This window comes from Ovis canadensis, chromosome 9, assembly GCF_042477335.2.
Source record: "Ovis canadensis isolate MfBH-ARS-UI-01 breed Bighorn chromosome 9, ARS-UI_OviCan_v2, whole genome shotgun sequence".
NCBI lineage: Eukaryota > Metazoa > Chordata > Mammalia > Artiodactyla > Bovidae > Ovis > Ovis canadensis.
Window position 1 is genome coordinate 77,722,125 of NC_091253.1, and position 15,042 is coordinate 77,737,166.

At 44.7% G+C, this 15,042-nt stretch overlaps 1 protein-coding gene across 6 annotated transcripts in view; it reads left to right on the forward strand.

Moving 5' to 3' along the window:
• Nucleotides 1–7,345: 7,345 nt before the first annotated feature.
• SYBU (syntabulin) overlaps nt 7,346–15,042 on the forward strand; it is an 82,764-nt gene continuing 75,067 nt past the window's right edge. For 2 of the 6 annotated variants that reach the window (XM_069601117.1, XM_069601119.1), the window contains exons 1-2: nt 7,346–7,550; nt 9,289–9,493. In XM_069601117.1, coding sequence (XP_069457218.1) covers nt 7,527–7,550; nt 9,289–9,493 — 229 coding nt within the window. In that variant the 5' untranslated portion in view covers nt 7,346–7,526. The remainder of the gene's footprint in view (nt 7,551–9,288; nt 9,494–15,042) is intronic. The other 4 variants (XM_069601120.1, XM_069601118.1, XM_069601121.1 and 1 more) reach the window with 4 other exon arrangements.

The window sequence follows — 15,042 nt, forward strand, 5'->3', positions numbered from 1 at the left end:
AAACATGTTCATTTTTGAATGCGCTCAAACCAGTGCCTAAACTAGTCTGTCACAGAATAGGAATAAAATAAACATCGATGGGTAAATGAATATATGAATGATAGATATCTAGCGATTTATCGTGCCATCTGCTCTAACCTTTCCCGGCCACCTTTAGGAAGAAAAGTCCTGTCATCTTCTTTTCTAATGAAAAGTTGTTTCTCACTTTATATCTCATAAGTCATCTAGGGGAAATTTATCATTTTCCTTTAATGACATTAAAATAAAAATCATTAGGATGAGCACGCAAATGAAGCAGGAAGCAACAGTAGTGTTGGAATGGTTTGGTCCTGAAGATATCTGGAGAGAAGATATCTATGAAGTCCAACCATGTGCTACATAAACGATAGACTTTGCATAGATTCTTATCTGACCCTTGCAACAGTAGTACGAACAAATTACTGTTATTAAGTCCTCTTGTAGGTGAGAAAATGAGAATGAGAAAAGTTAATTTGTCCAGAAACACTAACAGGTGCAACCTGATCTTTCTTCTTTCCTTCCTTCCTTCTTTTTTTAACTAACATTAGACAAAGGTTTATTACCCACTGAGTCCCAGAGGGATTAAAAACTTGTTTAAGGTCATGCAGTGAGAAAGAGGCAGAGGACTCAAATCTGGTCTCTAGGACTTGAGAATTCTTGTCCTTTATTAAAGTGCATTTTTCCATTACAAATCTTTTTTCAGACTTTGGGAACCTCATTTCATGTTCCTGCTCTCCTTCCAATCAACATCACATTATGGCAAGCTAGTAGCTACACTTTTGAATAGCAAGGGACACAGTGTTTCTACCAACCTACCAACCTGGAGTCATTTCTCCAGTCTGGACTTGCTAACTCTCCCCCCACCAGCTCTTCCTGAAACTTTTGGCTAGTGTAATTGACACCAGGGACTTGGGAAGCCAGGCTTGTGCTCTGAACTTCCAGCAGCAGCCCCAGCTTTTTGTCAACAAGCTGAGAGCATCCTATCTCAGAGGATTCATGCCCAATCAGAAGACGAACAGAAGGTATTTTATGAGAGAACAGTCGGTATTAGCCTACCACAGTCATCCAGAAATAGCCGGATAGGATGGCGTTGAAGGCCTAAAATGCCATATGTCACTTAGAATCACATTCTCATTTTAACAGTGCTATTTTTGATGCACGGTAGATAAGCCTGAAAGCAAATACATGAAAATGCTAACAGAAGGAATATGGATACTTGATGTTGGGGCAGTGAGATGATGAGTAATATTTTTCTTTTATTTGTCAAAATTTTGACTGTGTGGTTTTAGTACCTTTAAAAATAAAACATGAACATTTATCTTTTTAAAAGCATTTTTCTCGCTGATGAAAGAGCTAGAGAGGACAGATGAAACATGGGCAGGTGAAACAACATAGACCAGATTCCCAAATTCTGGATTTATCTTCCTACAGACTTTTCTGCAGTGGATTGGAAAAGAGCTGCAATTACATTGCTGTTGTTCAGTCACTACGTTGTGTCTGACTCTTTGCGACCCCATCGACTGTACCCCGCCAGGCTCCTCTGTCCATGAAATTCTCCAGGCAAGAATACTGGAGTGGGTTTCCATTTCCTTCTCCAGGGGATCTTCCCCACCCAGGGGTCCATCCCAGATCTCCTACATTGTAGGCAGGTTCTTACCACTGAGCCACCAGGGCAGCTACATAGCAAGGACTAAATTTATTCACTAGATCACATGATTTCTGGTGATAAAGGGAAATGGTTCACAGGAATGGCCTAGGAGGTGGAAATAGAGCAGAAATCAAATGTGTCCTCAGCTGCACAACTGCAGAAGTAATCCCTCCACCCCCGACCAGCAGTGCAGCTGGCTAGTGCTTCCAGGTTCCCCCTGGGCTCCTGTAGCTGCCATCATAGTAGTTGGCCTCTAGGGGCGCTCTTCTCCATTTTGCAAAACCGCTCTCTGCCTTCCAGGAGACAGTCTCAAAATCCTCCTCTTTTCCCCCAGTCTTTTAGCAGAAATAAAGGCAGAATTACTGTTAAAAATATAAAAGCACATTTACTAGAAAACCGAAGGGAAAGCAAATTCATGGAAATAAATGATATAAGGGAGAACAGATTCTTTTATCTTAATGTAGCAAATCTAACCACAGACCTGCTTTCTGAGAGTCCAGATTATAACATTTTTTTCTAAGCCTAGACTGCTGTGGATGCTGAATGAGTCCGTCAGAGCCTCTCAGCTGACGGACCTGTTCTGCACCTGCCAGGCCTGAGGACAAGCTCAGCCTTCACGCCTCTCTCGAGGTAGCTAGCTAATCCCAGTGGGTTCAGGCAGCTTTGAAAGGCCCAGTCCTGCTCACACTTCTGGTTTTCCTTGATCTCCTGGGAAAGAAAGACCCAGAATTCAGCCTCTGGATTTAGGCCTTCCTATGTCGACCTCACAGAAAACTTCCTCTGCCTTTTCTGGAAGGCTGGAGATCCATACATCTCCCTGTCTTGTCCCATCATTTGAAGCATCTCAAGGCTCAGTTTCTCCCACCTGAGTGGCATCCTTGACACTCATACTTTCTGGGCATCTTAATCTCCATCATTCTAATCTACTGTCCCAGTAAGCATACTTGTCCATCTATGTTTCCCCAGTTTGTTCGATACAATCACCATACCTGTGTCTTTGGCTAATATCATCCCTGATTCTCACAAATTGACAAAAGGCCACAAACAGCAAATGGCTTTGGGGAGGATTACCTCATGTCTGCTGTCCCATCAGGCAAGCAGAAGACTGTATCTTTGCCATCCTTCAGAGCCTCCAACCCCCAACCTCTGCCTCCCCACCTGGACTTTCCCTTCATCTCTGTTCTTCATCTGAGAGCTCTCTCTGACTGAAGACTCCTTTGCAGGGCAGAGATAATTGACACGCTCTGAACCCAAAGAATGTTCCAGCCAGCCTTGCCTCAGGTACCCACTCCCCCGATTGCTTCAGATACTCTCTGGACCCCCTCCTCAGGGAGTAATCTTGCAGAATTCTACCCATTACAGTTTTACAATATCAAAATCCCTTAACCGTATAGAAACAATAACACATAGGAGAAGAGGGGGGTCGAATCACTCACACATGCTCTTACGGGAAAGCAGGCAGCTCTCTCCCTGGTTAAGAAAAATATGGGTCTCCACCCCACCACAAAAAAAAAAAAAAAGAGAAAAATCCCAGGATGCCCCAGAATGCAGTTTCTTTTCTTCATGACGTGTTGTAAAGCACGTCAGCTGCTCCTTGTTGCTGTGCAGATCACCCAACATCGGGTCACTGAGACAGACGGCGGCACTGGCTCACACCGCTGATAGGATTAGGAGCTGGTGCTTTGTCAGCCCTGACTGAATCTGAGGGAGCCCCCAGCATACGCAGGTGAGCTGAGAGGCAGACCGAGCGAATGAATGTGGGGGACTGGGAGGGATCTCGGTTGAATGGTGCAGACTTTTTTTTTCCTCTCTGTGGCCGTGCATTTGTATATTTGTATGGTCTTTTCTGTGAAGTTTGCAGTCTGGGGGCTTCCTGTCAAGAAAAACCTGTCCTTTATGACTTATCTGGTTTCAGGGATTGACGACATGCACATCACAGGATTTGGGGGGGGGGGGCTCAAATAAGATTATACATGTGAGAGAGCTCTGAAAATAGAAAGTTGTGTGCACATGAAAGGTATGAATCATTTAATTACAAATTTCACATAAGCCAAGCAGCAATTAATTTAACCCAGATTTGGGGACATAATTACATAAACACATCCCTTGTCTCCCAATCTGCCGTACCCTATCTCCCCTGTTCTTCCTAGGTCTGGGCAGGGGTATTATGTATAATCTCGAAGAATTCCAACCTTCGAAGTAGTTACTTTCTAAAAAAATCAGCGTTCTAGTCATTTCTAAAGGAAAAGCCACAAAATTTGAAAACCAGAGAATAAGTATTGAAGTAGAGGATATTTTTGAGCAGATCAGAGCTGACTATATTATACTGTATTAGATTATCTCTCTTTGATGGTATGATCCTAATGTTATAAGACACTTCTCTTAATGACGTGAGAAACACTTGAGTGAAATTAAAGGCAAGACAGATACTAGCATTTGTAAAACTTGCCTTTTAGAACAGCATAAAAACAGGCTTGGGTTCCAAAAGTACAGAGCTAAGAGGCGTTTGAACACTAAATCACCAGCCTTTCCCTTAGCAGGGTTGCTATGGTGACAACAGGGCTACAGCACAGCCTCTCAAGGCCCGCACTTCTGCAGTAAAAGGCTTTCACTGAACACATGTTGGATTTTTTTAAGGCACACACCCCATCATCAAATACAAAGACATATTGGAGGCAGCTTTATCTGAGTCATTTTCTAAACAGAAGTTGTATCTATGTTCTTTATCTTGTACTGTTGGGCGCCTTAAGGGGTTAGAGAGTTCATTCATTCATGATTCATTTGACTGTTAAATATGGAGTGCCTACGGTGTCGGGTGGAGAAGGAGATGGTAACCCACTCCAGTATTCTTGCCTGGAGAATTCCATGCACAGAGGAGCCTGGCAGGCAAGAGTCCATGGGGTCACAAAGGATCAGACACAACTGAGTGACTGTCACTCATGGCGTCAGGACCTATACTAGGCACTGCCTACATCCCTGGTGAAGACAGACAAATTTAGTAGGGGATTCTGATACAAAATCATAACAGCTCTTCCCAGGTGAATTGCATACAGGTGTCCTGGAAATATGTAAGGACTTATCTTTTGGGGAGATCAAGGGAGGTTTCCTGGAAGAAGGTGTTTCTAAAATGAAACTTAATGGATCTTTAGGAGTTGAGGAGGATGGGTAGTGGGGTACGAGAAATGCTCTAGACAAAGGGACCAACTGTATGCAGTAGTCTAGAGGGAAAAGAGAACACGATACTTCCTGAGAACTGCAAGTGCTACAATTTGAGGGGTGTCCGTTTGTATGTGGAGGGGGAGTGGCAGGGGCAGTGGATGGAGGGGGTGGTAGTGGGAGGATTGGTGAGGGGAGGGGGGATCTCAGAAGAGCAGTGGAGAGAAATGAGATGGGAGATGTACACAAAGCCAGACCAGGAAAGGCCTTTATGCCACATTCAGGACTTTGAGTATTACTTAGAGGACAACTGGGAAATCAGTAATGAGTTGTAATGAAGAAGCATGGCTAGAAAGGCCTTGTGGAAAAATTGCAAAACTGGCAAGATAGGAATGAGAGGCAAAGTTGGAAGGAAAACAACTTCAGTAAGACCACTATTGTAATAATCCAGGACATTTGTGGTTTAGTCTCTAAGTGAAGATAATGCGATCAAACAGAGGCTAGAAGTAATCAGTTTCAAGACATTATTTCTAGGGTAGCATGAAGATCATTTGTGGTTTCTGCTATTTGGGGGCCATAGGAAGGAGAAGTCAAGAATGTGAAATTCTGACTTGGACAACTCAGTGGAAGGTGTTTCTTCTTTTACACTTCCAGATTTAATTCTCAAGAGGGACCTCAGAAACACCTTAACAGTTCAATCCTATCTCACAGTGTATGTCCTTGGGCTCATAATTCGGGCTCATAATTGTAGGAATTCTGGAATGTCACTTTCCTGAAGCCCATATCTGAGACAGCTATGAGCTGTATAAAAGTATGAATTAATCACCTCTCCCTGACAAAACACAAAATCTTAAGATTATCAACTTCACTGCTTAAGAGAGCTAAGTAGATTGAAAAGACATGAAGATGTATGTAATAAAACTTCTTTATGGATACAGAGGAGGCAAATTGATTTCACTAATCCTCTGATTTCAAGCTCTTTCTAGACTCATTGTACATTCCTGGACTTGAAAGTTGAAGACTCAGAAAACATGCTTTTTAGAGGACAAACAAGATGGTTCAGGTTCAGATACCATCTTTAAGGACCATCGTCCTCCCGTCCTCCCTAACACTGGGTGTAGCAATCAAACTGTTCTCTATCCACATTGCTACTTATAATATTCTCCAATTCTGAAATAAAGGGCCTCTAAATTATTATATGCAAACTCGCATTATCAGATAAAACTGAAGTGTAATAAATTAAGGCCCACACGATGGATGATCCCTATTGGAAGTCCTCAGTTGGACAGGTTTTAGAGCTTTTTTGGGAACATATTTGTCTTTCTCAAATGCTTTTTCTATCACGTAAGAGGATGCAGCAAATACTGAATGGAAGAGCTGGAGGAGACCTCACTGCCCTTTGGAAAGTTCTGTTCAGACAGTAGGTACAGCTGGTTTTTTTTTTAATCCTCCTAGCTACACTTGCCTGGAAAATCCCATGGACGGAGCAGCCTGGTAGGCTGCAGTCGATGGGGTGGCGAAGAGTCGGATACGACTGAGCGACTTCACTTTCACTTTTCCCTTCCATGCACTGGAGAAGGAAATGGCAACCCACTCCAGTGTTCTTGCCTGGAGAATCCCAGGGACCGGGGACCTGGTGGGCTGCCGTCTATGGGGTCGCACAGAGTCGGACACGACTGAAGCGACTCAGCAGCAGCAGCAGCAGCAGCTACACTTGACGAGGCTGTTATTATTATTATCCCTCAAATTTAACGAGCATAAACTTTTAGTTCAGAGAGGTCAAGAACTTTAGGCATATAGGCACTTCGCTAGAAGCGAGAGGCGTGCCGCCCTGAACTGGTTTTCTGAGTTCGAGTGAGGCGTCGCCAGAGCCGCGCGCCGGGCACTGACTCCCGGCGGGCGGGCGGCGGTGGTTCGGCGCTGAAGAGGGGGCAGCCCGGCTTCCCAAGCCGGCGGTTCCCTCCCTGCGGCTGCGCCGCGCCGCCAACGCCAGGTCCTTCTGATGCAAACCCCCTGAGGAGGAGCGCAGCCTCCGAGATCCTGGAACCCAGATGCTGTGTTAGGCCTGCAGCACTGGCTTGCCAGGGGTCCAGGTGGAGGGCGGCCCACCCCCTTTCTCCGGCGAGGTAATTGTGCGGGAAGCTGGACGCGGACAGAAAACCTGGAGGGCAGGGAGGGGCCGCCAGGCAAAACTTTCCCTTAGTACAGGTTGGCTCTCCGTGATGTCACAGCTCTTCTGGGTTCTTCTCTCCCACGTGCACCCCTTTCGAACCCCATACCAGGTGCCCAAAGGGGGGTGTTGGGCTTCTCCGGGCTGAAGATGCTCCGAGCCTCTGTCCGCGACCCCTCTTAGGGTCCGGCTCGGCAGAGCGGGAGAGGCGCGCTGATCTGGGAGGAGAGCCCGCGGCCAAGTCGGGCAGGCGGGGCGCGCCGAGGAGCCTTGTCGGAGGCCGGCAGGTGAGGGAGGTCCGGGAGAGGGCGGCGCGACAGCAGCCGCGGTGGCACCACGTGTCCGGCCGGGGCGGGGCGGCGGGGCGCGCCCTCGGAGACCAGCGCCAGCGGCGGCGGCGGCGCGTCGGCCCCGCAGCAGCGGCCGCCCGCGGCGCGCTCCGGCTCAGCGTAGTCTCCTCGCCCCCGGTGCCCGCAGGTGCCACCTCCTGGACGGCGGCAGCGGCGGCGCGAGGAGCCGGCAGGCGGCAGCGCGATGGGACCCCTTCGGGAGACCAAGGTAAGGAGGGCACGTCCGGAGGGCTCGATGGCTGTGTCAGCGAGCGCCGGAGGGAAAGGAGAGGTGGGCACTGCGGGGAGGGACGCGGATCAGGTGAGAGCTGGAGGGATGACCTTTAGGATTGCGGTGGACGGGGACGCAGAGGTGGCGGGCGCAATAAGAAAGCAGGGGACTGTCGCCCAGGTGATGAGATCCGAGGCCCGGGAGATGGGGAGGTAGTACGGTGTTTGGAGGGTTGACACTGAGGATTGATTTAAAAAATGGACTCCGAAGGGTTAATCCCATTCCCTGAAATTGGAGATTGGGGATCTAGCTCTCAATCGTCGTCCTCCGTGTGTGATGTGACTAAAAAGGATTTGATATACTGGTGACTGAGAAATAAGAACTCCAGCATTGGTTCTGGGTCCGCCTGGTGCCCAGCGGAGCGGCTGGCGTGTGATACCTGCCGGGTGACAGCACAGATTCCAGGCTGGGTGCGGCTCTCGCCCCTGGATAGGGCGGGTGCCTGAGCGACCTCGGGAGTTACCCGCGGCTGGGACTTTCCCTTCAATTCCTGCACTGTGAAGGCCTCTCAGAGGTGTTTACTTTGGCAGCGACCCTTCCTGGTAAGCCGCGTGGAAATGAGCAGGAGGTCATGTTTCCACAGTGTTCGTTACCTAATCCAAAGCCCTTTTTCAGTTGCAGAGGTTGGAGGGAGCGGTGGGTTTTTTTCTGCAGAGAGCCCGTACTGGGAGTCCATTTTAATAGGGAAGGGTGGGGGTGACCCCGACCGACCAGCTCTTGACTGCAGGCTCCCGTTTGCTTCTAGGTGATGTGCAGCAGTCTTGGCTGAGCATCTCTGCCTCTTTTAGCTTCAGTTTCCTCATCTGTAAATAGGGACGCAAATTAGTGTGCTCTCCGTGGCCTCTGTTGTCGGAAAGATTAAACAAAATGATGGCTGGCAAAGCACTTTAAAAATGGGAAAATATTACTGAAATAATGCTTTGGGGCATTTTCAAAGCCCTCTGCACTTGATGCTGTGTTTTGAAGGAGAGAGAGAGGGAGAAAAAATGTCTTCATTTGAGTGTCCTGTAAAGAAACAAAAGCTAAACATGATGAGAAAGGCGGAGCCATCTTACCCGGTATTGAATTTTTGTTTGCTTTTCTGTTGGCAACAAGCCATGTGTACCAGGATATTAATGAATAATTAAAATCCTGGCCGGAAGAGGGGGTGCATTTGAAAGATAAGGCGCATGATCTATCTAGGGAAACTGTTTCAGGTATAGGGGTCTGCTTTGTCAGGAGACAGGAAAACAGAAGTCAGATTGTCACAGCTAATTCAGGGAAAGCAAAATGGAAGTCTGGAGGAAATCAAGTAATAATCAGAGTGTGCTGCGAGTTATAAAGAGCCTTTGAGAGAGCTGAAAGCTTGAATGTGCTAGGAAAAGCCAGAATGGCAAGGTGAGTTAGACATGAGAGAAAGGAATAGCCTTCCTGCTAGCAGCTGAAAGTGTGTGTGTGTGTGTGTGTGTGTGTGTATACACATCCATGCTGCAGCGTGTGATCTTCAATAAATTAGAAGGCTTAGTTTAGTAGGAGAGTTTTGGAGCTCATTTTAGATACTGAAACAAGGACTGCTCTGTGAAGATTTAATATTCAGAAATGTGGCTCCGCAGACACTGAGCCCAGAAGGAGCAGACTGGAGTTGAGAGGGGGCAACAAGTGTCCTTTTGTTTTCTCTCTGATGTCCGATTTGGAGAAGGAGCTGAGAGTACAGCATCATGAGAAGGAGATTGCCCGAAGCCGGATTCCCCGTTTGATTCTTCGGCCCCATCTGCCTCAGCAACAGCACAAGGTGTCCCCAGCCTCTGAGTCTCCTTTCTCGGAGGAAGAGAGCAGAGAGTTCAACCCCAGCAGCTCTGGGCGCTCAGCGAGGACCGTGAGCAGCAACAGCTTCTGCTCAGGTACGATACCCACGGGAACGAAGGCAGGAAGTGAGTACGCCGCGGGTGCGTTGTGAGTGGACCTGGAACGGGCCCCTTAGAGTCTCGGAGCAGATGTCTGTTATTAGGATGAATAGTACGAGGCTGCATCTTTTTGACTCTTTTAACCTAGGGATACAGCAGTTTCGCATGGTTCAACCCGATGGAATTTCATCCCTGTTTTTATGTTATTCTAGGTGATAATTTTCTATGTGAAATCTTAACTTCTTTTTTCTATGACTGTAAAATATATTTCTTGGTTAAATCTGGAAAACATAGCTTACATTTCATGCAAGCAATCTTTGTAAGCCTGGGTACTTCTGTTTCTGAAATTCCCAAAGATAAAGCAAGTCCTAATGAATGAGGTCAAGATCAAGGTGGGTTATATCCCAGTACTGGCTTGACCTTGTATTTTAGAGGGAAAGAAGACAGGCTTTGAACTTGCAGGCCTGGCCTTTCTACGAACCCTTACAAGGTGTTGGACCTTGGGTAAATTGCTTAACCTCCTTAAGCCTCAGTTGTTACATCCATAAAATGGGTTGATAATACCTACCTTGTAGAGTAGCTGAGAGGTTGAAAGAGACTACATATTTAAATGTATTCCTAGAACAGGGCCTGCCCTGCAGAGGTGCTTGAGAAATGATGGTTCTTAATACAAGAACATATGTCAGATTTGATACATGTCTAAGGAAGTTTCCTTAGAGCTGTGAGCATATTTGGTAAAGGCACAGATCCCTGCCTACCTCCTAGAGGGGCTGCAATGATCACTCAACAGAGTCTATCATACAAATTGAAGCACATGACCTAAAAGGACTTGTATTCTTTGAGAAGCATTAGGAATTGGGGTAAAATTTAAAGGAGTGACTGTCTTATGATTCATGAAGAATGTTTCACAAAGGGTAATTCTTAGAATTTATTTAGGGAAAATGTAATCTGAAGATTAACGAATGCATGAAAAGGGACAGATGAATCAAGGTGCTATGATTAATGCCCTAATTAAGCAGGATACAATATTCCATTGTAGTTAGTACCTCTGATTACATTTTCAGGGATTTTAGAAGTGTAGCTTTAGATTTATTATATATTTTCACAAAATAATTCTACCTAGTACATAAGTTGTGTATTAGAAATACTGTGCTGCCTATTTTTAAATCCTTTTCTCCACAATGCCTCAGGTTGTTTGATTTTGAAAATATGATATCAAAATATTATATTTTAAAACTAATTATGCTGAATCCAGTGTAAAATGGAGACCCACTGATGGTTTGCTTGACATTCTCCCAGGAAGAAAACAAAAGGAAAACTACTGGAGCTGTAAAGATTCCTGGAACTCAAAGTGGCGTTTGCAGAATGTAACGCTGTTTACTTTCACTCCCTTTCCAAGCTCAGAAATCACTCTTGCTGAACGTGGATGAACCCAGGGGACTATCATTTCATACTGACACAGCTTTGTTTGCGTAACTCAATTCCACATTTATTCCTGAAATTCTCTCCACATCATCACCTTCTCTCTGACTGACTTTAGCATGAGCAGTGTTACCAGCAAAAAAGAAAAAGTTGGTCAAAGCAAAAGAAAGAGCCCCAGACAGATCTTAAAAAATATATTTGGCAAACAGATAAAATTGTTAATTTCAGCCATAAATCATTCTTTCCAAGACCCATTTCCTGGATCAACCTTCTTCCCAGGAGTCCTGTCTCCCACTAAGGCCATAATGCTATACATGAAAATCAAAAGTAAATATTGATCCTTGTGCCATTAACTAGCTGAGAATTGAGTGGCTCAAGCGTCTAATGACCGGTGTCTATAAACCTACCTTTTGATCTTCAGTCTTGCATCCTGCCTCCAGATAAGACTCTTTCTGTTCTGGGGTCTCATCTTCCTGCTTGGCAGTTCCCCAAGGTTTGGGTTGGTGCCTTGTCATTCTTTACTTTCCTCTCCTAAGAGCCTGGTAAAACCCCATGATGGCTTTTGAGTGCTATGCTGACTAAAACTGACAGGAGCAAGGTCTTTGGGGGGGGGGGACGTGCTAATGATGCTTTCAGAGGTCAGTTGGTGAATGAGAAATAAATGGGTTTAGTACTATGGGGAGTATTAAAGCTGCAGGCAGTGAAGTTGAGAATGTAAAACACGTCCAACCAGCAGGGGGAAATAGCTTGTTTTAATCCAGCCACTTTAATGCTGAAACCACAAAATATGTTGGTTATCATGGCAGTGAAGTGAGAGACCAAAGTACATGCAAACTGTAAAAATACCATGCGTTGCTACAATGAAACTCAAATAATATAGAGATATCTGTTACTACCATAACTTCCTAACTTTACTATGATCATTCTACATTAGTTTGTTTTCTTTATTATAAATCATCACCTTTCACTAACAAGAAAGAGGGATTCTTACAATCTGCTAGTTAAATGAGAGAGAATGCTGTTGCTCTATCACAATGCAATTTAATTTGAAAATTACAGTTTTAAAACTGCAAACTAGATTCTCTCCCTAAATCTGTAGCAAAGGCTGTATAAATTATAGAGAGCATCATATATCCTAAGATACTCAGTTTTTTAAAGAACAGTGCACTGAGTTTATACAAAGTTAAATTTACTCATTATAAAGGATTCTCCTTTATTTTGAGAGTCTGGCTTTCCTATCATCTGTATTATAACAAAAAATCCTGACAGTGGTTGGAATTATACTTCAGCAAAATTAATTACAACTCCATATTGAAATGTCCTCCACCTCCACCCTCACGTTTTTCCTTTAATTTTGCTGATCTATGAAATTAAAAGCCCAGCACTATTTTCAGAGTGACCTGTCCATTTTTTACCTACATTCTTCCTTCTCTTTCTCCGCTGCCTTCTCCCTTTCCTTCCCACAGGAGCCTTGACAAGGAACATTTAATGATTTGATATCTGTATGCTAATTTGTCTGCTGTCTCTGTCTCATTTCAGAGGGAAGAAGCTGTATGTGACCTTTCGCAATTCATGTGGGGTGTGTCCCCAAAGAGCTCTTCTCTTAATAGCTTCTTACTAGCAGAATTTCTCTGAAGAGATGCATATGCTTTGTGCGTTTCGTCAGCACGTGTGTTTTTGCACGTGAACATCATCCTCCTGTTAAAGGAGTCTATTCCTTACAGTTTGTATTTGAACGTAGTCACTGTGACCTCAGGTGGGCACAGTTAGGCTTGTATTGTGTTGGAGGGCAGGCCCTCTTTTGTGTGTATGGCAAAGAAAGAACTGTGCATTCTTAAAAAATGTTGACTAATGCTTTCTTAAAAGAAATACCTAACAAAGTACAGTTTAAAAAGTTAAAACAAACAAACAAACAACCCTGCTTTCATGTCCTCTCTTGTTTTTTGTCAGTTTTTTTAACCAATGTTTTCTCATAAAATCGTCCTGTCTTCCTTCCCTCTCCCTCCCCTCTCTCCTTGTTTCTTGTTTGAACATGTCCATGAGAAGGGACAAAAACCCTCATCTGTGATTTGTGTTCTGGGTGTGGCCCACTGAATCTAGGTCTCTGTCCATTTTTCTCCCCCCCCAGCCCCCACCTTTTTGTTGTTGTTGTTAGGGCATTGTGTTTGTCATTGTGACCACAACTCCGGCCACTATTAGGAACTCTGATGACCTGGGTAAGTCAGTCACTTACAGCAGTCACCTGACGTGATCTGCAGCATGCCACACAGTTCTCTTTGCTTAGTTGAGGCAATAATTACCCCGTGGAATGGGGAGGCAGATGGATTGCTGGGCTTCAGGCTAGTTCTCCTTGGGGCGCCTTGTAAACATAGCAGGTGGGGGAAATGATGCATACGGTACACTGATGGTTTTATGGGAGACCAGTGATTGCTCTGAGTTATTTCCATGTTTCTAATGTGCACACACAGTCAAGTGTATGGCCTAACCCACTAAAAAGCATGTACCAGATCAATCACTTCTCATCAGTCAGCATCTGAGAAACTGATTCTTTGCAGTCTAATTCTGAGTAAGGTGTTTGCAGGCATAACTTTGGTAGTTACGGTGGCTGAGAACTCCGTCTTTGGGTGCAGTGACCTAGAGGTAATCATTGTGGCTGTTTGTGGGAAGAACAATTACAGCAAATTACAACCTGACTAGTGCCCTGCCGAGGCATGATAATGCCTTCAAAAATCTGCTTTGCCTTGCCAAACAGAAATATTTCTGCTATGCTTTTGTCCAGTTGAGGAAACTTGGCATCTGGATAGAGTAAGCCTTTGAATATAATGATCAGAATTGAGATGAACTGATTAAACTGAAGTGAGCTGCAGTACTGAATTACACTATAATTGAATGACTGCCAACCTGCTGTGAAGAAAAAAAAAAAAAACAACTAAAACCCTAAGAATTTAGTATCATTTTAATGAGAATGGGACCCAGGCTCTGTTGCGTGATACATATTTCTGATGCTTAGCTGCCTCAGCATCAGAAGTAAGTACCTAATGAAATAGGTCGCAAATGAAGGGCACATAGATAGTGCTTCTTTGAGGATGTGGTAACTGCAATTAGGGGGACAAGAACAAAAGTTTTTTGCCATTTAATAAAAAAAAATTACTTAGTGTGAATAGTGAAAGGTTGGAGTTGGACCATGCCTGAGAGCAAATCGTGGCACTTACTGTGAACATCCTTCATGCTGTAGAATTCTCATGTCTATGACGCTGTTTATCACTTCAGAGTGTGGTGTTTGTCTACTGTCAGATCCCCAGGAAAGCTAGTTTACAATGCAGATGCCTTGGCACTGCTCTAGCTTGTTATTCCAGGATGGAAGGGCCCAGGAATCTGTATCTGTACTTTCTGGATGACTTTTACCTAGTGAAGTCTGAGCCTCTTTTTTTTTGTGGTCTGCATGTGTTTAGGGATTTTGTATGAGGGATGTGAGGGGTATGCCCCAGTGGCATTCCAAGACGAACAGGGATCAAAGACGGCAGAAGTGGTGGCCAGCCAAGATGTTTAAACCCATGGCATGGGACAAGGAAACTGATTCCACAGTTCCTGGAAATTACAGCTTCTCAGTCTGTATTTACAATTCCCACGGCATTAGTCTTAGTGATAGTATTATTTATGTCTACATAGTGGGCTTAACTTGTGTTCAGATGGTAGAGAAGTTAAAGGGAGGAGAAAGCATGTCCTTCCTCTGTTTTCCTGGATAACCGTCTTTCTGGATATACTATCTGTGGCCAGACTTCTGATTCTTTTGCTTTTACTTATTTTGGCATTAGGATGATTTGAGGTACATTGGAAGTAGTTGTACTGGGTACAACATGAATGTGCCCTAAAGAGCCAGTAGGTTCACTGAGAGAGATGGGGAAAAAAAGAGAAACTGAGGCCTGGGAGTAGCAAGACATTCAGCTTTTTGCAAACTTCCATAAAAACACATTAATCTAATGAGCATTTATTCAGTGTCTGCTAAGGATCAGGCTAAGGGTGCAAAGATGAATAAGACACAGGGATTGGAAAAATCAAGTATTTTACTGCCTTCACCCTGATAAAATATCAATAAATGGGATGACATGTGTGGAGGCATTTCC